The sequence below is a fragment of the Ornithorhynchus anatinus genome, chromosome 11 (assembly GCF_004115215.2).
Source record: "Ornithorhynchus anatinus isolate Pmale09 chromosome 11, mOrnAna1.pri.v4, whole genome shotgun sequence".
In the NCBI taxonomy this organism is placed as follows: Eukaryota; Metazoa; Chordata; class Mammalia; order Monotremata; family Ornithorhynchidae; genus Ornithorhynchus; species Ornithorhynchus anatinus.
The window spans coordinates 19,530,266-19,556,164 of record NC_041738.1 but is presented as its reverse complement, the minus strand read 5'-3'; the positions used below and the strand labels follow the sequence as shown (position 1 = coordinate 19,556,164).

Here is a 25,899-nt window from a genome sequence, read left to right as displayed (position 1 = left end):
TCAGTAAATCTAACTGAATGATTGGGACAAAGCTTCTCCCATCAGACTATAGCTGCTCTTCCTGATGACCCACTCCTTTATATCTTCGATTCCACTGGTTTTCCTCAAGAAAACATTCAGAACCGCTTCAGTCTGAAGTTATTACCGTTAATGGTAATAATAATAATACTTATTGAAAATTTACTAAGGGCCAAGCACTGTACTGAACTCTGGGTGGATACAAGATAATCAGATTGAGTAGGCCCTGTCCCACTTATGGCTATGGGGAAGGGAGAATAGGTACTTTATCCCCATTTTCCAGATGAGGAAGCTGAGGGCCAGAGAAGTTGAGGGACTAGTCTGAGGCCACACAACAGGAAGTGACAGAGCCAGCACTAGAACCTGGGTCTCCTGATTCCCAGGTACTTAAGGTCCCTGTTTCTGAGCCACTGTGTGAAAGGGAAAGGAGCTGAACACAAAGGGTGGCAGGACGAAAATCATTTCCTCATCTGATCAGGCCGCTATTAGTGGGGAATGTAAAAGGGGACACAGAGGAAACTCTCTGCAGAATTCCCTGATTAGACCCACCGCCAAAGAGCATGTACTCTGGCTGAGTCTGTGCTTCTGTCATTGCAGAGAGGCCCTGGATCCCATGGACAAGAAACATTCCACCCCTTCCCCAGCGGGGAAGTTTAAATGCAGCAGCTCTTGCTTCGGCGGGGCTCAGGGAGCTGGGAACAATTCAGAAAACTCACGGTCCGGAGTGCTGATTGCGCGGGCAGTGACAGAAACCCTGGTCCCAATGCTCAGCTGATCCAGGCTGTTTAAAGATCCTGTGGGGGGCAGGAGAGAAAGAAAAAAAGGCAGAAAACAGTGTCTTTTCAAGGCCAGGTCAGGTCTTTGTACATTTTCTTTTTCTACCCTGAAAGCTGGGAAATGATTTTCTAAAATTGATTCTATAAATATCCACCCTTGCAACACGACCGACTACCTCGTTTGCTGCTTCCTGGAGAGAAGGTGGAAGACAGCCCTCCGAAGCTCTTGATTCGCCGCCTGCTACTGGACTCGGTGGCCTTCTTGACGGAGTTCAGGATAGCAAGGGTACTTAGGGACATCTGCCTGAGGAGGAGGAGAACAGGTCATGATCATTGATTTTGCTGTTTACATGGTACTGCAGACAGGAAGAGAGAAATGGAGCTCTCAACTACCTGAGCTCTTTCCAATCCACCAATCATCCCCAATCACTTTGAAATCCAAGAGAAGAGCTCAAAAGTGTAATAATGAATGGAGGTACTCACGGCAGCAGCAGTGATGAAGGAGGAGTAGCAAAGAGCCTTCAAGAATAAAGTGCAGTCACCCTGACTCTCTAGACCCCGGAGAGGACTCGAGTCAGAGGAAAACAAAGCTCTTTTCGGAGTTGGTCCTGTACCTGGCTCTGGGCATGAGGGATTTCACTGCCTCCATGGTAGCAAGCGAAGACTTGGGAGGTACCAAGCCACTGGACGATCCTGCTGACGTGGGCGGTCTCCTGGCACCAGGAGCCCCAGCTGGGATGTCTTGGCCACCCGAGGGTGAGGCTGTTTCCAGGCTAGGCGGGGGCTGCTAGAGAAGAGGGAGAAACAGAGGTTCTGCCTTACATCATTTCTCTCTGTGTTCTCCGGTGTAGTTATTCATGTCATGAACAAGAGATCTGCTGGGAATAGCTATTCAAGCTAAGTCAATGTTGGCCAAGTAAAGCACTCTCCTAGCCAAATCCAGTGGGACAGTTTTTCCCAGTTCAACAGCGGAGGGAGAAGGCTGTGCTCTGCAAGTGGGTGGCAGATAAATGACTGCACAGCCTACGTGACCGCGAAATGTGCGGAGGATCACAACTAACTCAAAATCCCTAACGACAGACGTTGTTTGGATGGCACAGAAATCCTTCAAAGGATTAAAACTCCCCTTTTAGGTATTCTTTCCAGGCATCTCCACCTGACTGTCCTGATGATAATGGCATAGATGTTTCTGCTTGACAGTGAGAGCTCTGTGGGAGAGGTGACAATTGACTCCCATCTCCTCGGGGAAACACTATGGGAGTCACAAGAAACCCAACTGCCCCCAGGAAGTAATTAGGGTGAATGAGCCGACTGACCGCTTTTGACAACGTCAAGCCATTGGAAAATAAAATCCCCATTATCCGGGCTCGGCAAGGGCTCAGAACGACTGACACAGCTGCCGGCTCAGCCAACCTGGCTCCAGGATGCAAACTACCTGGGTATCTTGCAAGTTGCTTGGGCCCTCCACACTGGGTTGTTCCATGAGTTGTTCTTCCTGGGCCAACTGCTCTTCAAATTTCTGCATGTCATATTCCAGTTCCACCGCCAATTGCTTGTCGGCTGCAAAGAAATCCTTGATTTCATCTCGGTAATCCTGCATCACCTCCTGAAAGAGAACCACGGGACAACCTTTACTTCTCTTTCCTCAACCACACAGGTACAACTGCCCCCTTGGCCAAATGACAACCAGCTGGATGGGAGAAGGAAAAGGAAGTGAAGCTGATTCGTCAAGCTGATTCTCCTTAGGTTTGTTCTGAGAGGCAAATCCCCATGGCACAAGAGAAGATTCAAGAGAATAAGCCAAAAAGAACACAATGGGCTACTCCTTTAGCAAACAGGCCTAATGCCATGTTCCGCAAAGTGATATACCCAATGATCAGTATGAACAGCTTCCTGGCTACACCCACCAATTTTGTGAGCTGCCCCTTTGATGTAGTTGTCTGATAGAGAAACATATGCATTAGACACTTTGTTTGAGCTTCCTTTTCAAACCCAATTATTGTGCCTCCCATTCAGGACAGAGGGACATGAACTGCTTGGGTCACCTGCCTACATTTAATTATTCCAATTATCATGCCTTTTCCCACTTGAACCCCCCCTAAAAGTTGGAAGTTTAGCTTCAGAGAAATCTGCTACATTAATAATCCTGCAGGGAGGCAGCGTGGCCTAATGGAAAGAACACGGAATTTGGAGTCCGGAGATCTGGCCTCTAATCAGTGGCCTTCTGTGTGACCTTGGGCGAGTTGTTTAATCTCTTTGGGCCTCGGTTTCCTCATCTGTAAAATGGGCATATGATACCTGTTCTCCCTCCCTTCCTCTTAGTTTGTGAGCCCCAGGATAATCAGTCCAATCTGACTATCCTGAATTTAACCCAGTGCTACCTCTAGACTGCAAGTTCATTGTGGGCAGGGAACACGTCTACCAGCTCCGTTACAATGTAATCTCCCAAGCGCTTAGTACTCTGCACACAGTAAGTGCTCAATAAATGTGACTGATGAATGGATTGCTTACTGTGCTTTGGCACATAGTAAATGCTTAATAGTCATTCATTCAATCGTATTTTTTGAGCGCTTACTATGTGCAGAGCACTGTACTAAGCACTTGGAATGTACAATTCGGCAACAGAGAGAGACAAACCCTGCCCAACAGTGGGCTCACAATCTAAACGGGGGAGACGGACAACAAAACAAGTAAATCCCTAATTATTACTCTGGTTGATTTTTTTCACTTTAGTAAAGATTAATAGAGTGGGTGGGAAGAACAAGAGGAATAAGACAGGAGACAGAAACTGGGCTCCTAACAAGATCAGAGGAAGAGAATGGAATGTGATAAGAAAATGTTAATGTTGATGCCAATGTCACTGGATAAATCAAGGCTAGTGATTGAAGGAAGAGCTACTGCAACCTTCCCAGATTAGAAAACTCTCTCTCAAAAGGCTATTTTTTTTTAATTAAACCTCAGAAAAGTGAATACAATCTTACCCTTTCCTTGCTGTGAGACCCTGACAATAAAGTTTTTTTTGGTTGTTTTGTTTTTCAATCCCTGCATATTGCTTAGATGGGGCGAGCGGCCTGTATTTTACAGCATATATTTAAAAAATGAAAATAGAATCTTCATGCCTCTCGATCTTTCAGCCCCCAGATTCACTGTTTCCATAATCTCCATAACGAATATTTATTAAGCACATAGCAATGTGCCAAGCACTCTAAGGAAAATTACAATGTAAATTCACACTCAGAGTTGCTCTCAATCTAAAACGAGAAAACACAATACAGAGAAAAAACCAACTCTCATAAAATGTTTAATGAAATACAACCTTCAACATGCCTAGGAAGGAACTTCCAAACAGTTGAGTCAACAGGATCCTTAGGACACCCTGCCGCGAAGCCTCAAATGTGCACACTTCCTGACCAACAGTCCTGATTCTGGAAGATTCACAGGCCTCGGAGCTGACCTCCCCGGAGGCGGCGGCAAGCAGGCCAGGCGACTGAAGGGGTATAGTCTATGCCTCCAGGTCACTGGATGATGGCGGGATTCAGGCCACAGCTCTCACAGTCCCAGGACCTCCCATCGATTAATCCATCATTCAATCGTGGCTCAGTGGAAAGAGCACGGGCTTTGGAGTCAGAGGTCATGAGTTCGAATCCCAGCTCTGCCACTTTGCATCTGTGTGACCGTGGGCAAGTCACTTAACTTCTCTGTGCCTCAGTTACCTCATCTGTAAAACGGGGATTAAGACTGTGAGCCCCACGTGGGACAACCTGATTCCCCTGTGTCTACCCCAGCGCTTAGAACAGTGCTCGGCACATAGTAAGCGCTTAACAAATACTAAAAAAAAAAAAAAAAAAAAAATCTATTAAATATGAGTACCTACTAATAATGATGCCATTTAAGCGCTTCCTATGTGCCAGGCACTGTACGGAGCACTGGGGTAGATACAAGCCAATTATTCTTTCATTCATTCAGTTGTTTTTATTGAGCACTTACTGTTTGCAGAGCACTGTACTAAGCGCTCCTCACTGAGCTTCCAGCCTAGTGGGGAGAGACAGACCCATACATTAAGTGAAAGAAGAGGAAAATGGAAAGAACAGAAATGTAAATGAGTAAGTACTTAACTAGCAGGAAATGGAAGTCTGTTGTAAAGTAGCGCTATGGGTGGGAACTGGCCTGCCCGAGTGCTGAGGTAGAAAGGGGATATTCCTTGGGGGCAAGAAAAACTAATACAACAATAAGCAGACATATTCCCTGCCCACAACGAGCTTACAGTCTAGTGTTGGACATGGTCCCTGTCCCAGGTGGAGCTCACGGCCTCGATCCCCATTTTATAGATGAGGTAATGGAGGCCCGGAGAAGTGAAGTGACTTGCCTAAGGTCACAGAGCAGACAAGTGGGAGAGCTGAAATTAGAACCCATGACTCCCATGGGTTCCCATGACTCCCAGACCCATGGTCTATCCACTACCCCATGCTGCTTCTTATACTTGGTGCAGAGCATTGTACCGAGGTTGTGGGAGGGAACAAGAGTTAAAAGACATGGCCCCTCTCCTCCATGAACTTCCAGCTTAGTGGGGAGAGACAGACGCACATATTAAATGAAAGAAGAGGAGAAAGGAAAGAACATAAATGTAAATATAAATGTAGTGCTTAACTAGCAGGATATGGAAATCTATGTATATAATAGAGCTACGGGTGGGAAAGTACATAAGAGGGGTGCCAGACTGCTGAGGTGGTACTACTACTAATAATTATGATGGTATTTGTTAAGTGCTTACTGCATGCCAGCAGTACTATGTACTAAGCGCTGGGGTGGATACAAGCAAATCGGGTTGCACCCGTTCCCATGTAGCTCAAAGTCTCAATCCCCATTTTAGAGCTGAGGTAACTGAGGGGCTGAGAAGTGAAGTGACTCGCCCAAGGTCACACAGCAGAGAAGTGGCAGAGCTGGGATTAGAACCCATGACCTTCTGACTCCCAGGCTCTATCCACTATGCCATGCTGCTTCAAGGTAGAAAAATTAACCAAGGAAGGCCTCAGGGAGGAGGTGTGACCTCAGAAAGGCTTTGAAGAAGAGGAGAGCTGTGGACTGGCGGACTTGAATGAAGGGAAGGGAGCTCAACACAGAAGGGAGTACATGAGCAACGGGCCAGATAGACAGGAAAGATGAGAACGGGGCTCAGGAAGTAGGTTTGCTAGAGAGGCAGGACAAGAGTAGGGGAACTCAAGAGTGCCTGGTCATCTACATAGGAAGGAAAAATGAGTTGGGAGGCGCTTAAACCCAACTAAACTTGGAAGATGCACCAGGAGGCTTTTCTTTCAGCACTCACAAAAAGATTCCGGGCATTAGAAGAAGAGATCACGTTGCAAAGGGAGGAGAAATCTTTTCTTTTAAACGAAATTTAGTTCTGTTTTCCCAAGTAACTACGGGTTACTTTAGCTCCCTCTGCACACTGTCAGAGGACAGAGAGTCGGTCAAAGAGAAGTCTGGCTTCTCTCAGACTTGAAAATATTGCCAAGCTCTGGTACACCAAAATCCCAAACTCAGCCTTCTGCTGAACCATTAACCACTGGAGCAGGAGTGGGCAAAGTATATGACCTGCCTATTGATTAGTGGTGAAAGCAGAGGCCGCGTTAAGTTAACAGTCATTAAGTAACTTCCATAAAGTATAAAGCACTCTACCGATTGCTGGGAAGAAGTACACAGATAAAAGTCAGACAAAGTCCTGCCACTCTCAAGGAGCTCCACCTAAAAATTATGGGGTGGGGGAAGGATTTGGAGACATAAGAATAGGAGAGATGAAACCACAGAAAATGGAAAAACCCTATAAAAAGGCAAAAACTAGAATAAATACCATATGAGTTATGGGTTCAACCTCCTCATTGCCTGGGCAGGGCTGTTCAGAGTCCAAACGTCTTGACAGCCACTGCATCACGAACCCCAATCCCGACATTCTGAAATTTCGGAAGGGCTCACACAGCTGCTTTGTCCTCGTGGTGTTCCTGTGATGGATCTGGATCTGGTGGGGGCTGGGGGCTGTGATGGTGCAGCGGAGGTAGGCTTGGCACCATTTGGGGCGGCGGAGGTGGGTGGCCCAAATAATCGCCCAACATTGAGTAGATGGCAGTTCCTAGTTGCCGAGTAGGTAGCTGCTATCATAATAGGAGGACCAGTGGTAGAAATAGTGATGGTGGTGGTAATGGTATTTACTGAGTGCCTATTGAGCGCAGTACTAAATGCTTGGGAAATGACTTTTTAGTACAGGTTACGGTCCCCGCCCACAGAGGGCTTTCACTCAAATCAGGGAGACAAATATAAAAATAATGATAACAATAATGATAATAATATCGTGGTATTTGTTAAGCACTTACTATGTATCAAGCACTGTTCTAAGGGCTGGGGAAGATAAAAGATAATCAGGTCAGACACAGTCCATCGCACACAGGGCTCACAATCTAAGTAGGAGGGAGAACATGCCGAGAAGCAGCATGACCTACTGGATAGAGCACGGGCCTGGATGTCAGAAGGACCTGGGTTCTAATCCTGGCTCTGCCACTTGTCTGCTGGGTGGCCTTGGGCAAATCACTTCACTTTCTCTGTGCCTCAGTTACCTCATCTGTAAAAGGGGGATTAAGACTCTGAGCCCCACGTGGGACATGATTAACTTGTATCTACCCCAGTGCATCGTCGAGTGCCTGACACACAGTAAGAGCTTACCAAATGCCATTTTTTTTTTTAAAAAAAAGGTAGTGAATCTCCACTTCAAAGATGAGCTATCTAAGGCACAAAGCTGTTAAGCGACTTCTCCAAGGTCACACAGCAGGCACATCACAGAGCGGGGATTAGAACCCAGGTCCTCTAACTCCAGGCCCATGCTCTTGACACTAGACCACGCTGCTCTTCTCTATACACACACACATACAGCCATTGACCATCCACACTCCCAGCAGCCCCTTTTACAAGGTAGCAGAGGGAGGATCCAGTGGCAACCCGAGGCACATTTGGGAAGGATGTGGCTTCATTTAGAGCTCCCTCCAACACTGCAGGACTGAGGCACATGTGGCTTGGGGCCCGCTTAAGACCCGATCTCTGGGGGCCTGTCACACCACCAGCGCCCAGATCAACATCTCCCAAAAGTTCAGGGCACCGGTGAGGGAAAGACTCCCTTCACAGACTTTAGAATCCCAGGATGTTGCAATGACTTGTAACCAAGGCCTGTTTACTTGGAGCAGTGGAGTGTATGAGAACTCCCACCCACCACAATCCAAATTTTTACTCGCCTTGACGTCATCTCCTTGACTTTATGTTGGTTGTTTGTCGTGGCCATCCACTGTTACCTTTGTCGTTACCTAGCTGGACCTAGAGCCCCACGGGAAAGGGATTACCTCGATCTGTTGTGTTTGTGTCTACCTCGGTGCTTGGCACACTGTAAATGCTTGGTAAGTGCCATAACTGATTAATTAACTAATGGCAGGGTTGGTGCAGAAGTGCTGAAGTAGCACTTGAAAGGTTGAGAAGCTAATCGGGGATAGCTTCCTGGAAGAAATCTGATTTCCTATGCATTAAGGTCTGGCAGAGTTAAAGGGTTTGGAGTGGGAGAGTGTTCCTGGCTGGGAGAAGGGCAGGAGCAAATGTGGAGGTGGAAGAGATGAGAATGAAGCACTGTCAGTAGTTTAGCTTGAGAGGAATGAAGAGGACAATGGGAGGAGATGCATAAGTAGGAGGGAAGGAGCAGATTGAGTTCCTCAAAGCTGAGAATCAGGAGTTTCTGTTTGATTTGAAGAGGAATAAGTTACCACTGGAGGCTTCTGAGGGGGTGGGGCAGGGGAGAGATGTGCAGAATGTTTTAGAGGAGAGACTGAGGGTGGGGAAAGCTGCAAAAGGCAGCAGTCTAGCGCTAAGGGCAGTCAAGAGGTTGAGAAGAATTGAGATAGAATCCAAAGACTTGGCAGAAGGCACTAGAAATCTTCAAGAGTTCAGTCTCAGAGAAGTGAATGGGGTGAAGGGGGTCAAAAAGGGAGTTGGAGGAGAGGAAGTGGAAAGAACAGGAGAACGCACCCCACTGGAAGAGTTCGGATAGGGATGGGAGCAGGGAGATGGGTGAGAGCTGGAAAACAGAGGGGGATCCAGGGCAGGTCTTTATGGGGCGGGGGGGAGACGCGTGCATGCTTGAAGACTGAGTTGAAGAAACCAACAAAGGGTGAGAGGTTGAAGATGAAGAGTGGGCACGAGTACTTTTAGAAGATGAGAGGCGATGGGGGTCAGAGGTACATGTAGAAGGAGGAGATTTTAAGAGCAGTCAGGAGATCTCTTGAGAAATGGTTAAGGATGAAAAAGTATAAGTGGCAATGGGAGGGAGATAGGGAAGTGAAGGGGAGACTCTGGGGAGCTCATGTCTGACAGAAATGGGAGTAATAGCATTTACTAAATGCTTACTGGGAGCTTAACACTTAACTGAGGGCTGGGAGAGAATACACAGGTGGGAATTAATAATAATGGTGGTATTTGTTAAGTGCTATGTGCAAAGCACTGTACTAAGCGCTGGGGGATACAAGGTGATCAGGTTGTCTCACGTGGGGCTCACAGTTTTAATCCCCATTTTCCAGATGAGGTATCTGAGGTCCAGAGAAGTGAAGTGACTTGCCCAAAGTCACACAGCTGGCAAGCGGTGGAACCGGGATTAGTACCCATGACCTCTGACTCCCAAGCCCGGGCTCTTTCCACTGAGCCATGCATGGTCCCTGCCCCTCAGGGGGCTCACAATCTAAGATAGTTCTGATTTTGCCCAGAAAGTAACTGGCAAGAACATCATGGGCAGGAGGCAGGTGGGAGCACTAGGGACTTCAGGAGAGAGTTAAAAAATTAGTGGGCATACTGGGATTGGGAATTTGTGCATTCATGCATGAGAAGCAGCGTGGCTCAGTGGAAAGAGCAGGGGCTTGGGAGTCAAAGGTCATGAGTTCAACTCCTGGCTCAGCCACTTGTCAGTGGTGTGACTTTAGGCAAGTCATTTAACCTCACTGTGCCTCAGTTAACCCATCTGAAAAATGGGGATTAAGACTGTGAGCCCCATGTGGGACAACCTGATCACCTTGTATCCTCCCCAGCACTTAGAACAGTGCTTTGCACATAGTAAGCACTTAACAAATGCCATTATTATGCATTCCATTGTACTTGTTGAGCGCTTACTCTGCGTAGAGCACTGTATTAAGCACTTGGAAAGTACAATTTGGCAAAAGAGAGAGACAATCCCTACCCAACAATGGGCTCACAGTCTAGAAGGGGGAAGACAGACCACAAAACAAAACAAGTAGATAGGCATCAATAGCATCAATATAAATAAATAGAATTATAGATATGTATACATCATTAATAAAATAAATAGAATAATAAATATGTACATATATATACAAGTGTTGTGGGGAGGGAAGAGGGGGTAGAGAAGAGGGAGGGAGTCGGGGCGATGGAGAGAGAGAGACGTACTGTTCCTGCCGAGAGGAAGAGGGTAGAGTTGTCGTAGCAAGGATGAATTTAATGTGGATGAAGTTGGCCTGGTGCCTGGATTTTTTACTAGTGATGCTTTATAGCAGGAGGTGTTGGGGGGTGGGAGGAGCAGTGAACTATGGAGGTGATTCAGGCCTGGGGATTGGTGGTGCAAGATGGATGGAGGGACATGGGGTGAGGGAGTTGAGTAGAGAGTTTCTGTTTGATTCCAGAGGTGGGTGAGCCCTGGAGGATTTTGAAAGTTGAGGTTAACCAGGATGTGGTGAACAACATTTCAGGAAGATGATATGGGCAGCAGTGGGGCAAATGGGGAGAGACTGGAGACAGGGTGATCACTGAGGAGGCTGCCACACTAATCTACCTCTAATATGATGAAAGCTTGAGCCAGGCTAGTGATAGTTTGGGAAGAGAGGAAGGGGAGAATCCAGGGAATGTTTCAGATGAAGAATCAGCAAGATTTAGCTGTGGATTGGGTGTGATTGCACTTCAAAGCCTTACTGAAGGCACATCTCCTGCAAGAAGCCTTTCCTGACTAAGCCCCTCCTCTCCTCTTCCCTCACGCCCTTCTGCGTCTCCACAGCCCATATGTATATATCTCTATATTCCTGTAATTTTTTTTAACTTATCTATTTATATTAATGTCTGTCTCCCCCTCTAGACTGTGAACTTTTGGGGGCACGAATGTGTCAGTTTGTTGTTATATTGTACTCCTCCAAGCACTTAGCACAGTGCTTTGCACACAGTAAGTGCTCAATAATTACGATTGAATGTGAGTGCTAAAGGGACAGGGAGGTACTGAAGGAGATTTAGTATGTTGTCTCTTCTCACTTGAATCACACCAGTTTTTTGGTCTTGCTAAGATTCCTCTTTGGTTGCCCTCACCAAAATGGGTTGATAGCATTTTAGACCAACAGTTGAGTTGATCACAATTTTAACTCGATTCAAGCACTTAAAATACTTCTACATTCAGCACAGCACAGGGTTTAACTTTCCCTATATGCAATCTCACAGAAATGGAAAGGCTCGACTTCATCAGAGCTGTTAGGCTTCTTTTTTTCCCACTAAAGCCTCACCCCGCTTTTCACCCCACCACTTTACATGAGAAGTTAGAACGAATGTGTGGCTATGAGGAGAAAATCCCGTCTTCCTCTAACACATAAGTGAATGCTACTGTGACTAATTAAACTGACAGGAATGGGCCCTGTCTGTTACCACGGTTTGAAAAATGCTTTCCCCTTCACAAACCCTAGTAGTGAGGTGTTCCACAGGCCATATTTGTCCCCACCGCATCAGTCTACAACTCTATCAAAACGGATAAAGCTTGCTCTTACCCTGAGATAGTTCATGAGGTCCCTCAAGGCTGGGATCTTATTCTGCTCCAACATTGTCTTCAGGGAGGTGATGATAGGGATCACATTTTCTATGAAATTCCTCTTTTGAACCTGTTGTTAGTTACACAAGAAACAATTCCAGACCGAATTTTTCGATGTGATTTGGCTGATTGTCTTTCCAAGACAATGTTCTCTACAAGAATTCCCCTCGCTACTGGGTACACAAGGGAGTTCAATGAGGTAGGAAGGGAATGGGTACTTGCCAGCCCATTTTACGGAAGCCTACGTGTCAGCTTCGTGGGAGAGATGGGCACTGGGGACTCCATGGATTTCTAACTTTAGGGGCAAGGCCATTGTTTAGACAGCAACAGATTTTCAGGCTGGACTCCCAGGCTCCCTGATCCCATACAATCTTCACCATGACGTGAGAGTTTCTAAGATGGGATGAAAAGAGGCTAAACTGGGTCCTTCTGATCCACTAGGTCATTCAAGTCCACCAACCACTTCCAATCCCCACCTTGCTTCCTTCCCCCTAAAAGCCCCACACTCCACCCCCCAAAATTAGCACCCAGGTGAGGGGGCAAAATGAGCTGCTATAGGTCAAGCCAAAGAGTCCAAACTGAAACCACACCCAACCCCCTGGCTCTTCATTCCTTCCATCTGGCCAACTTCCTCTCCTTCTAAATCAAACTAGTTCATTATGTGGCCTGTTTCACTGGCAGCAAAACAAGATTTTTCTAAGCAAAATTAGTATATTGCTACTGTGTTTTCACAAGGCTAGCAAAGCAATTTTTTTTTTCATTCGCTAGGTCCCTGGTTCCAGGCACTAGGGGATACAAATGATAATGCCTTGGTAATCCTTCCCCAGGACCAGACACCAACCTCAAAAGGTTTGCCTGCACATTCTTGGAAAGAAAAATCATTATGCACCAGACCTGCATTTAGCACGCCTATAAAATATTTTACTTCTAAAACAGATCTTCAAATCCTTGGCAAAACAAGCATTCTTCTTAGGGAAGAATCTCTGGAATCTGAGAGCAATTCACCAACCTGTGCTACTTATTGCTTGTTCCCGGACAATCAGTCTAAACAGGGGTCCGCTGTTAGCCGGATACCACGCTCGGCATTGACCTTGTAGTTCTCTGAAGTCGGTCACAGTTACCTACCAGAGCCCCTCAAAGACTCACAAATGAATGACCGACTGGCCCATTTTCAGGAAGGACGCCAGCCCTGGCAATAAGTGCCTGGGGGTGGTCTGAGAGGGCCGGTGGCAACTCAGTTGGTCCAGGAGGTAGAATAGATAGCAGAATCCCAACTCCTCCTTCAAATGTGTGGTTCAGCTCCCCTCTGGCCATGCTTTCCAGCAATTACACTCTCCAAAGGGGAAGGGCAAACTCACCTGTGAGATGAGTTTTTTTTGGGCTTCCTGCATGACAACATTGGCCATAGCCATTTCATCCTCTTCCAGCATGTCCTTTTCGACTTTGGACCTCATGGCCATCAGTTTGATCTCCTTCGAGCTCAAGACTGCAAAGGTATCCGAGAGCAACGCGCTGGCTTCCATATCCAGGGGCAAGACACCATCCACAAAGCAGGCTGGAAGGCAGCGGGAGAGATCGCATTTCCAGAAACACTTTTAACACCCCACAGAAAGTGTAATTCTACAGCACTGGGAGACACAGACGGAGCTGCCGGGAGGATCAGCGTGGTGGGGAGACAACAACTGTCAATTCATGGGAGGACGAGAAGGCAAGGGTCTGCTAGGCAGCAGGAAGTTCATATTAGAACCAGGCCCGCTGAGTCCATTATTGGCATAGATTTTATTTTAATGTACATAGTCTGTCCTCAAAACATCAGGCATACCCAAAATATTCAGGCTGATTTTTGAGGTGATGTTGAACCTCTGTTCATCTGTGAAGTGTTCCAGAAGAAATTTATAGATCCGCATCCGTTTATCCTGATTTGGTTTTCCCTTCAGCGAAAAGAGAGTCTTCTCTCTGCGGCAGAAAAGGATGTGTTTTCTTTTTTTTTTTTTTTTTTTTTAACAAAACCAGGATCGATACATATGTATGTAAACAAATCATTAATAGGGTATTTTACCAGCATCCTAAGGATCTGTAAACCCTATAAACGCACTAATGAGAGTCCACTGTCACTCATGGGAACGCGCCTAGGGACCATGCTCACTTCAGAGGAATTTCTCCTTGACACCTGCCAGGAAAGCAGAAATCTGCCCCCCAATCCCTGGCACCTCTCTAAACACTGCGTACAAAACAGTGAGAGAAGTGCACCCGACTCCCATGGTTGGAGAATGAAAAGAGCCTAGAATCACTGACCTCTCCGACTGGGTGAATTTGTTATACTTCTCGTGTTTCTCGTAGCTGTTGAAGTGGAAAATGCACTCGATGAAGTGTTGAAAGAACATGACAGGATTCCTTTTCAGTAAAAGGTGAACCAGGCAGAATTCCCCAAACCTGAAGGCAGAAAGAAGCAAAGAGAGAGGGTCCATTTCCTGGGAGTGGTCCTGCCTAAACTCTGTCACTAACCCTGCAGGCTCCAAATGGGTCCAGGCTGCTGAGGAGAGTAAATGCTATGCCAACCCTTACCAATAAATAACTAAGATTACTCTGGTCTCAGCCCACTCAACCCCTGGCCCAGAGGAAGCCATACAATAGGCCTTCATTTGGCCTGTCCTTGAGACAGCTTCCTCTTTGGCATCCAAGGACAGTGTGAATCAACTGACTAATCACTCGGTGGTATTCACTGAGGGCTTACTGTATACAGAGTACTGTTTAAATGCCCGAGTAAATACCATACCACAGAGTTGGCAGATACAATCCCTGCCCATACGGAGCTTGCAGTCTACAAAGGGGGCATGACAGAAAGGTATTTATAAGTATTCAGAATAAATCTTTGAACACCCAGTTGAATAAACAAGTATGCACAAGTGCTGAGGGCGGGCATAAATAAATATGCAGGTGGTGGAGGTGGCTAGAGGATTCTTTTCTAAACTTCAAAGGTCTGAATGGGATTCCCATCAATATCCTGGATGAGCTGCAGAAGGAAAGAAAATGAAGTTTTACTTAATGAAAAGAATTACCTAGGGGATACATACAGCATAATTTCTTAGGAAACACCAGTATTTTGGGTGGGGTAGCCCAGGCTTCCTAGAATCTGGCATCGGTGTTCCTCAAGAGCGGAGGCGGTTAGGACTTAATGGAGAGCCTCCAAAGTCCAGTGGGGCTTGTGAAGTAGAACTCTGATCAGTCCTTCCCACATGCAATTTTCCAGTCTATGATGCTCTATTACAGCTCAGCCGGTCACCTTAGAAGAAGAGTACTCCTGGAGGGTCAGAGCCATCCATGAAATCCACTAGAGACTTAGGATTGTCTACGGTCCAGTGATTCCTCCAAAAAGATGTCAGATACTCATCTACTTTCCTCAGATTCTGAGGTCAGGAATAGAGGGAACCAATGAGAAAAGCTTTCAGGCAACTTGCAGGTTCTATCCCCCTATGAGTAACCTGTTTAATGAGCCATCAAAATAAATAAAGCTAGCACCACTAATGGTTAAGAGACTGACAACATAAGAAATTCAGTCCTGAAATGAAAGCTGAGTCACTCAGCATTGCAGCGTGAGTGCCTAGGAAATATGGCCAACAAGTGCCAGCCAGCACCGATCCCATGGCCTGCACGAGGTGTAAGGATTTATGGATCAAGTCTGCCAAATGCCTTGAAAACAAGAGAGAGAACTGCTTTTGTCATAGAAGGGGTAATAGTTCTATTTTCCTGTAGGATACTACATCAATAAACCCCACTAATTATAAAAGAAATCATTAGACTATTCTACCTCCCTTTCTCCCCCAGACAAATTAACATCCTCGTAAGAAGTTATTGGCATTATTTGGAAGGGTCACATATGGCTGGCTTTTCCCTGGAGGGGAAAAATGGCATTAGTGGTCAAACTAAATCCATTATGGATGGCCTTGAAAAACTAGTGTTATACTTCTCTACAAAAACCAAATCCAGATTTCCAAAACAGTTCTACGACGTCTCGCAAAAGAGCAGAAGTTTAAACACTTCCATTTTTAGCTTGCTTCAAATTTCCTAACAGGAGAAGTTGTGTATGCCAACCTGATGCAGGGACCTACTGAGTAAAGACAAGTGGAAATCTAAAATCCACGGGAAGCTGGCAATTGGTTGCGAAGTTCCGAAAAGCACGGACCCCACCTAGTGGAATAGAAAGAAAGTACTTCACAGAATCTTGCATTCCTTGGCCTGCAGCAACTGTTTTCTTCTTTTTTCTTTACGGTATTTGTTAAGCACTTATGTGCCGGAGACTGTACTAAAACCCCTAACTGCGGGTGCCCTCAAGGTTCACTTTTGGGGTCCTGCTCCACATCAAACAAGACTCCTCACCATTGGCTTTAAAGCGCTTCACCACCTTGCCCCCTCCTGCCTCATCTCGCTACTCTCCTTCTACAACCCAGCTCTCACACTTTGCTCCTCTAATGCTAACCTTCTCACTGTACCTCAGTCTTGCCTATCTCGCCGACTACCTCTAGCCCAAGTCCTGCTTCTGGCCTGAAACATCCTTCCTCTTCAATTCAGACAGAAAATTACTCTCCCCCCTTTCAAAGGCACATCTCCTCCAAGAGGCCTTCCCAGACTAAGGCCCCCCACCTCTTCTCCCGCCCCCTTCTGCATCACCCTGATTTGCTCCCCTTGTTCTTCCCCCCCAACAGCACTTAGGTAAGCAATGGGCTTGGGAGTCAGAGGTTGTGGGTTCTAATTCTGACTCCGCCACTTGTCAGCTGTGTGGCTTTGGGCAAGTCACTTAACTTCTCTGTGCCTGTTACCTCATCTGTAAAATAGGGATTAAGATTGTGAGCCCCACATGGGACAACCTGATTACCTTGTATCTACCCCAGTGTTTAGAGCAGTGCTTGGCACATAGTAAGCCCTTAACAAATACTATCATTATTATTACTTATCTGTCATTTATTTATTTGTATTGGTCCCTGTCTTCCCACCTCTAGACGGTAAGTGGGTTGTGGGCAGGGAATGTGTCTGTTTATTGTTGTAATGTACTTTCCCAAGCATTTCCTACAGTGTTCTGGACAAAGTAAGTGCTCATTAAATACAACTGAATGAATGAATACTAAGATAGATACCCACTAATCAAGTTGGACCCAGTCCATGTTCAACTTTTCGATGTAACTTAGGGACAGTCGAGTCCACGTTTTGCCCCAGGTTGCTTCCTGACAGCGACAGCACCAGTCACACAGGGGCCTCAAACCTAAAGAAAATCAGGGTAGGCCTAGGATACGTCACCCACTCTACCTCTCCTGCTTTCTCCTTTCTTTTGGTTTTCATGGCCAATAGCCTATTGGTGGGGATTCTGAGTATATCCGCTGCAGGAGGATCCTGTTCTTCTAACCTAGGACCAGAGGAAAAGTTTGGATTATGAAGGACAATTTGCCTATTCCTTTAAGAGTCAGGCAAGGCACACTTAAACCAGGATTTTAAGGGACGCAGAGGGCTTTCAGTTGGTTTCTGGAAGGAGTGGGAAGGCCGAGAAGACGAAGAAGAGGTGTCAACGTCAGCAATCAGGGAGCTACTTCACTGAAATTCAGTGAAGAAGAGAGAAATTTCAGTGAAGTAGCGAGACTTTAAAAACAGTCTTAATTTGTGGATGCCTTTACCATATTCAGACTACTAGAAATTTCGATATGCACGGTAGCAATACAGTAAATCCATTAGTGTTTTGCCTGAGCTAAGAAGAAAGGAATCTTCTATCCAGAAATGTAGCCTTTCCCTGGTTCTGAGGATGGCATTTCCTAAATCCTGGTCCAGGCACACAATATCATAGCTAGAGTATCAGTCTCCACCCTCTCCATTCTTTACTAATCTGCTGCTTGGACAATCTTTTTAAAACGTCATTCTGCACAACTCTTTCCCCTCCTCCAAGCCTCCAATAGTTACTTCGCTGCAAACAGCAGGAACTCTCATCCACTGGCCTTAAGACACTTCACCTGTTCTCCTTCCCGCTCCCCCGACTACAATCTAGTTCACATTCTCCACTCCTCTCAAGCTTAACATCCTCAGAGTTCCTTATTCTTGACTTTTCTACCCCATCTTCAAAGCCCACCTGAAAAGCCACCCTCTCCAATTAAGCTGCCCCTTCCAACAGCTCCCCTAACACTTAAGCTTATACACCGGCACCTCTGTTGATGCACCTAATATTGAGAAAATCCCAGCTGTTGATTAAAGTGGTATCTGCCCATTTTGATGAGGGGACCCAAAGACTCATCTTAGCGTGACCAAAAACCCGCTGGAAAGCCAGCATACTTTACTTGTTTCCAACACAACCCTTCTCCCTGTCCTTGAAACCCACAACCTGGATGCCATCCTCAACTCTTCTCTGTTCCTTTAGCTCTCACATCCAAACAACTGCTAAATCCTGCAGACTTTCTTCCATTATATCACCCAAATCTATCCCTTTTTCTCCATCCAAAACACCACCAATCTTTTTCAAGCATTCATCATTTCACAGTCTGACTATTCTATCAGCTTCCATGCCTAGCCTCTCTCCGCTTTATTCTCTCTGCCCTTTGCAGCCCAAAACATCTTTCTGAAATGTTGCTCAGCATCAATCAAATTTATTGAGCACCTATTGTATGTAGGGCACTATGCTAAGAGTTTGGGAGAGTTGGTAGGCACATTCCCTGCCCACAACGAGTTTATAGTCTAGAGGGATGGTATTTGCTAAGTACTTACTATGTGCCAGGCACTGTACTGAGCATTGGGGTAGATACAAGGTAATCAGGTTGGACACAGTTCATGTCCCATATGAGGCTCAAAGTCTTAATCTCCATTTTACAGAAGAGGTAATCGAGGTGCAGAAGGGAAGTGATCTGCCCAAGGTCACACAGCAGACAAGTGGCAGATTTGGGATTAGAAGCCAGGTTCTTTTGACTCCTAGGCCTGTGTGCTATCCACTACATATGCTGCCCCTGCACTATGCAAAAACCTTCCAATGGCTACCCCTGCACCTACTAAAAACTCCTAACTGTTGGATTCAAGGCTCCCTCTACCCACCACGCCCCAGCTCATTTCCTAACTGGCCACCACTCCTACGTTGCTCACCTCTGACCCCTTGCTCATGCTGTTAGTGTCAGCCTGGAGCTCCCTCACCTCAAATCCATCAGACCTCAGCCCTACCTTCAGAGCCCTCATAAAGTCTCACTTCTTCCATCAATTCTTCCAATAAATTCCCAAGCCTCTGAGTCAAATCGACCCTTAACCACTTTTAACACAGCTGTATTTAATTATACTCATCCTCTGCAATATGTTCATGTGGGTGTAGAATTGTATATTTAATGATTTATTCTGATTCCAATTTTGCAAATATTTTTTCCATCTCCCCCATTAAAGATCCTCATGGACAAGAAGCCTGACCTTGGCTTCTGTTGGTGCTCAATAAATATCACCCTTAGTACTAGTACCACTGAATGCCTTGAACGTGATCTCTTCTCAAACACTATTTAGGGAGCAGGACTCAGCCAAATAGAAAAGTTAGGAAATTGAGATTTCTGGTCAGTTGGAAATTCTGCTCTCTCTGCTGGGCTTTATCTGAGGATTGCAGGTGAAATCTAATAGGAGGGCGATTGCCTGCCTAACATGGCCCAATTCCCAATTACTCGTGGGAAAAAGAGCTGGAATGCTTAATGTTGTATTTTTGGCTTTGGAGAGTGTAAATTAGACCATTAATCTTATATTAACAATTTGTTGCATGTGAACCGTTCTCTCGGGAATTACATCCAGAATTGAAGGGCTTCTAAGAAACTGAGTAAAATATCGCTGGCCATAAACTCTAAAATCAGTCGGACCTGTTTAGATAATGATATTTTTATAGCTAATTGTGTTTTACAGGGATTTTTCCCACTATTTTGGCCACTTCTGCCATGACATTCAACCGTCCATGTTCTAGTGTCTTACTGCTATAAAAACCCACTCTGAGCTTATACTCCCCAATTCATGGCTTCAAGTAGTCATAAATCACTTCTCACCCTCATGGAGATGAACGACTAAAGCCAAGGAGGGTAAGAATTAACAATTGGCAAAACACCCATATTCAAGAGGGTCAGTGTCATCTATCCTTCTGTAAGTTGGAGTATGGGCTTTTAAATCACACCATCCCACTCCCTCCATCCCTTTGCTTTCCCTCCTTTGAAGTCCATATCATTTGTCTCTAACACTCACTCCAATTACTAGTTGCTGCCATTTATTGCCCTCCAGGGTCCACTTCCATCTTTCCAATCCATATTGATATCTCTCTCACAATCCTTCTCTCCTTGTCCATTACTATACCGGTTCTTGGGGATTTCAATATTAATGTGGCTTTTCCCAATGACCTCGTCTTCTCCCGTTTACTCTCACTGGTCAGTTCTGCCGACCTCTCGCTCCACCCACCTCACCCACTCACCAACTTGGACATGCGCTTAGTCTCTAGTCACTGTACGATCTCTAACCTCATTAACTCTGAAATCTCATTTTCGGACCAAAATCTCCTCACTTGCCTTCGTCCCCCACACCGTAAAACTGTCCTGTTCAAGTTCATCCTCCACTGCTTTAATGAAGCCCTTTGCTACACCCAGAACCAATACTTCTCCATCCTTAATGACCCTCACACCCACTGCCCTCGTCAGCTGTTTCAGACATTTAACTCCCTCCTCAAACCCTCTGCCCCTGCCTCCCCCATCTAATAATATCGGTATTTGTTAAGCACTTACTAGGTGCCAGGCACTGTACTAAGTCCTAGGATGGATACAGGATAATCAGGGTGGGCCCAGTCCCTGTTCCACACAGGGCTCCCAGTCGTCATTCCCCATTTTACAGATGAGGAAACTGAGGCCTAGAGAAGTAAAGTGATTTGCCCAAGGCGTTAGGTGACAAGTGGCAGAGCCAGGATTAGAACCTAGGGCCTAGTGACTCCCAGGCCTGTGCTCTTTCCACTAGGCCACACCAATGACCTTACCACATACTTTATTGAGAAAATGAAACCATCAGGTGTTATCATCCAAAATCTCCCGTTCCTCTCCTGTCCCTCCCTCCTCCTGTACGCTCTTTGACTCTACCATCTTTCCCACCAGTATCTTGAGAAGATTTCCTATGTCCTCTCAAAATAGACTCTTTCCACCTGTGCTTCCGACCTAGTTGCTTGGCACATTATCAAAACACTTGCCCCACCCCATCTTCCCTCCCTGACCACCATCTTCAACTGCCCACTTTCCAGTGGCTTCTTCCCCACTGCTTCGCTGGCAGATGACAGCAGTGGCGGCCAGGCTGTGAAAGGCAGCAGTACTGGGGCCAGATCATTTTTCTAAAAAGAGACTTAGTCCAGGTTTCCCCACTTTTCAACAACCTCCAGTGACTGCCAAACCACAATGGCATCAAATAGAAACTTCTTAGAATTGGCTCTAAAATACTCAATCACCTTGCCCCCTCCTATTGTACCTCCCTGATTTCCAATTAAAAACCAGCACGCTTACTTCGCTCCTCACTGTACCGTGATCTCGTTTATTTATTCAATAGTATTTATTGAGCGCTTACTATATGCAGAGCACTGTACTAAACGCTTGGAATGTACAATTCGGCAACAGGTAGAGACAATCCCTGCCCACTAATGGGCTCACAGTCTAAATGGGGGAGACAGACAGCAAAGCAAAACAGAACAAAACAAAACATCATCAAGATAAATAGAACCATGGAGATATACACCTCATTAACAAAATAAATAGGGTAATAAATAATATATACAAATATGCACAGTCCTGAGGGGAGGGGGAGGGGGAAGAGCAGAGGGTGCGGGGGAAGGGGAGGAGCAGAGGGAAAATGGGGCTCAGTCTTGGAAGGCCTCCTGGAGGAGGTGAGCTCTCACTAGGGCTTTGAAGAGGGAAGAGAGTTAGTTTGGTGGATGTGAGGAGGGAGGGCATTCCACAGCAGTGGTAGGACGTGGGCCAGGGGTCAACGGCAGGACAGGCACGAACGGGGGACCATGAGGAGGTGAGCTGCAGAGGAGCAGAGTGTACGGGCTGGGTAGTAGAAGGAGAGAAGGGAGGTGAGGTAGGAGGGGGCAAGGGGATGGAGAGCTTTGAAGCTTTGCAGTCTATTTTGCCGCCCACCCCTCGCCTTCCTCCTGCCTCTGGACTTGAACTTACTTCTCCTTCATATCTCACAGACCATCACTCTCCCCGCCTTCAAAGCCTTATTAAAATTACATCTTCTTCAAGAGGCCTTCCCCAACTAAGTCCTCATTTCCCCTACTCCCTCTTCCTTCTACACCACCCTTGCACATGGATTTGTAACCTTTACTCACCCCACCTTCAGCCCCACAGCACTTACGTACATATCTCTAATTAATTTTAATGTATGTCTCCCCCTCTAGACCGTACGTTCCTCATGGGCAAGGAACCCATCTACCAAGTCTGTTATGCTGTATTCCCCAAGCAATCAGTACAGTGTTCTGCACACGGTATGCCTTCGATAAATACAAAGAATGATTACCTCTCACCCTCTAATTGTGCAAGTCCCTCCAGGCTCAGTTCTTCGATTTGCCATCCCTATATGGATAATTCCTAAATCATCCTCTCCAGCCTTGACCTCTCTCCTTCTCTGCAATCAATCTAAACATGTCTGAAACAGAACTCTTCAAGTTCCCACCCAAACTCTGTCCTCTTTCATTCACTCATTCAATCATATTTATTGAACACTTACTGTTGCAGACCACTGTACTAAGCGCTTGGAAAGTACAATTCGGCAACAGATAGACACAATCCCTACCCAACAACGGGCTCACAATCTAGAAGGGGGGAGACAGACAACAAAACAAGTAGATAGGCATCAATATGAATATCAATAAATAGAATTATAGATATATACATCATTAATAAAAGGAATAGAGTAATAAATATACACATATACACACAAGTACTGTGGGGCGGGGGTAGAGCAGAGGGAGGGAGTCGAGGCGATGGGGAGGGGAGGAGGAGAAAAGAAAAAGGGGGGGCTCAGTCTGGGAAGGCTTCCCCTCTTTCGCTTCACTGTAGACAACACCAGCCTCCCTGACTCACAATCTCAAAACCTCAGCTCACCCCTTTCATTCTACCCTCGTGCTCAATCTGTCACCAAATCTTGTCGGTTTTTCCTTCACAACATCACTAGAATCTGCCCTTTCCTTTCCAACCAACTTGCAACCAGTGAGCCAAGCACTCATCTAAAGGCTAAACTGTCAAAAAAATTTGGTTATTTCTTCTAGTACAGTGCATTGCATTTAGTGAGGGTCCAGTAAATACTAAGAGCACTTCTGACATTTTCTTCTCATATAATGCTCAAACTCCTGTACACCTCTGCCAAACTGAAGATTGGTACACTCTTATCTTTAATGCCAAATTAGTTGGAAAGAAAGGAGACTCAGCCCATACTGGAATTTAGCTCTAGCAGAGTGTAGTGGTTAGCCTGAGGGAGCAAATACTTTACCTGGCAATGTCTGGGTCTAAATCCACCAGACAGCTGACGAATCTAAAGAAGAGTGATCCCTTCCATTTCACAAATTCTTCCTAAAGAAAGAGACAAAGCAGCAAATTTCACGTTGAGCCAAAATGCCAAAATCTTGACATCTGATCACCCATGGGAAAACATTTCTCTTTGTGGTTTATCTGTGGTAAATACCCTATTGGTTGTATTCTTTTATAACATGATGTCATCCTAACAACCTAAGAACGGACCTATCTCTGCATCAAACAAAAACTCCTTCCCACTGGGTTTAAGGCACTCAATCAGCTCTCCTTCGCCAGTCTTACCTTACTGATTTCTTGCTACAATGAAACTTGCACACTTTGTGCCAACCTACTCTCTTTACCTTGATCTAACCTCTCCTGCTGCTGACCCCTTGCCCACTCCCACCCTCTAGCCTGGAATTCCTTCCTCCTTAATATCCCGACAGACCACCTTCCCCTCCTTCCTAGCCCTCCTAATATCACATCTCCTCCAAGAGGCCTTCCCTAAGCTCTCATTTCCCCTACTTTGACCCCTCTGAGTAGCCTATGCACTCATATTTGTACCCCACAGACACTTGGCATTCACCCCACTCTCAGCCCTAGAGCACTTACGTACATATTAATAATAATGTTGGTATTTGTTAAGCACTTACTATGTGCAGAGCACTGTTCTAAGCGCTGGGGGATATACAGGGTAATCAAGTTGTCCCATGTGAGGCTCAGTATGTATTCCCAGACTATGCCATTTCCCATTATCATTAATTTATTTTAGTGTCCAACAAACACTTAGTATTGTGTTCTGCACACAGTAAGCCCTTGTTAAATACTACCAATTAATTGACTGGTTGGTCTCCCCTTGTAGACTGTATGCTCCCTGTAGACAGGGATTGTGTCTACCCACTTCATTGTATTTTTCCAAGGACTCAGTTCAGTGGTCTGCAAATGGAAATTGCTTAATAAACATCATCATCTGATTGATTGATGACTGAACCCACCCTTATTTTGAATAATGCTTGTTTGCACTTGTTTGAGTTTCTTTTGCTGCAAGATGGCAAGGACTGCTGGACTTGGTTTAGTTGATGAGAAGCTGCATTGCCTAGTGGAAAGAGTATGTGTCTGGCAGTCAGAGGACCTGGATTCTAATCACAGATTTGCCAATTGTCTGCTGTGTGACCTTGGGCAAGTCATTTAACTTCTCAGTGACTCAGTTTCCTCATCTGCAAAATGGGGATTCAAAGACTTTTCTCCCTCCTACTTAGCCTGTCCCATGTGGGACAGGGGCTTGTATCTACCCTAGCACTTAACATGCTAAGTTGTTTTTTAGTGCTTAAGTTGTTAAGTGCCTACATGTTAAGTGTTTACCATATAGAAAGAAAGCACTTAAATACCGGGAGAGAGAAGATGGACTGTGTTCGACCTGAACTTGCATCTACCCCAGTATTTTGACACATAATAAGCACTGAAATACCATAATCAAAACAATCATCACTGCAGTCCTAAGGATGGCTCCAGGTTAGCATATGAGGATATCCAATTGACAGCTGCTGCATGGGGGTACTGGTTCTTTTTCATTTTTATGCTAAGGATTTAGAATTCATATTTTTAAATCTCCACAGCAACTCTTTAAATAGGAACAAGTGAAACTTAAAAGGAACTCTTTGATTAAAAAAAAAAAAACAAACCACAAAAAAACACCACCCCACCTCTCCCCTCTACTACCACACTGTGTGTGTGTGTGTGTGTGTGTGTGTGTGTGTTTGTCGGGAGGCACCACACACATCCTAAATCCACCAGCTTTTAATGTTACTTTGCTTTGCCTTTTTGGGATTGAGAATAAAACACACCATTCCAGCAAACCCACTCACCCTTCAATCTTGCTTGAAGCTCCCAACATGGGCAATCAGGAGCAAGATTGCCCCACACCTCTTCCATTCTGCTGGCCTCAATCTGAAGCCTTTCACCCGACCCTGTTCTGAGCCCTCCTAGGGAGGTAGCCAAGGAAGACAGTCTAGGGGCAACGTCTTAGACAGTCTTAGACAGTCTAGGGGCAACGACCTAAGTGACAGCCGCACATGTCCTTGGTCTCCAAACCACTGAACCTAGTCAAGTTGACTCGTTCAGATCCCATGCCTCCTCCTGCGTATCAGCCAGGGGCCTCAATCCTGTCCTTCCTTGCGGCAACTGAGGAGGAGGGATGGAGGCAGAGGCAGCAGGCCACTTCCACAACGTGTAGTAGGTTGGGAAGGTTGAGGCTATGGCGGTGATTGGGGTTGTGGTTATGACTGTTGGGCACTGAGCCATGAGGAGCCTGAGATTATTCCTCAGTTCCTGACTGAGGAATATACAATACAAATATACAATATATTTTGTATAATGTTGGTATTTGTTAAGCGCTTACTAGGTGCCTAGCACTGTTCTAAGCGCTGGGGGAGATACAGGGTAATAAGGTTGTCCCACTTGGGGCTCACACACTTTTAATCCCCATTTTACAGATGAGGGAACTGAGGCACAGAGAAGTTAAGTGACTTGCCCACAGTCACACAGCTGACAAGTGACAGAGCTGGGAGTCGAACTCATGACCTCTGACTCCGAAGCCCAGGCTCTTTCCATTGAGCCACGCTGTATATATTATTTATTACCCTATTTATTTTGTTAATGAGGTGTACATCCCCTTGATTCTATTTATCTTGATGATGTTGTCTTGTTTTTGTTTTGT

The 25,899-nt window shown here is 45.8% G+C and overlaps 1 protein-coding gene across 2 annotated transcripts in view; it reads right to left on the bottom strand.

Annotated features, from left to right (window-relative positions):
- Window positions 1-25,899, bottom strand: part of NCAPD3 (non-SMC condensin II complex subunit D3) — a 102,164-nt gene that overhangs the window by 5,115 nt on the left and 71,150 nt on the right. Inside the window, exons 24-32 of one of the 2 annotated variants that reach the window (XM_029075524.1) lie at window positions 23,164-23,243; window positions 13,960-14,097; window positions 13,487-13,620; window positions 13,023-13,219; window positions 11,624-11,734; window positions 2,230-2,400; window positions 1,409-1,578; window positions 971-1,098; window positions 735-812 (exon numbers count right to left, since the gene is read on the bottom strand). In XM_029075524.1, the coding sequence (XP_028931357.1) occupies window positions 735-812; window positions 971-1,098; window positions 1,409-1,578; window positions 2,230-2,400; window positions 11,624-11,734; window positions 13,023-13,219; window positions 13,487-13,620; window positions 13,960-14,097; window positions 23,164-23,243 (1,207 nt within the window). Of the gene's footprint in view, window positions 1-734; window positions 813-970; window positions 1,099-1,408; window positions 1,582-2,229; window positions 2,401-11,623; window positions 11,735-13,022; window positions 13,220-13,486; window positions 13,621-13,959; window positions 14,098-23,163; window positions 23,244-25,899 lie in introns of both variants that reach the window. The other variant, XM_029075523.2, reaches the window with a different exon arrangement.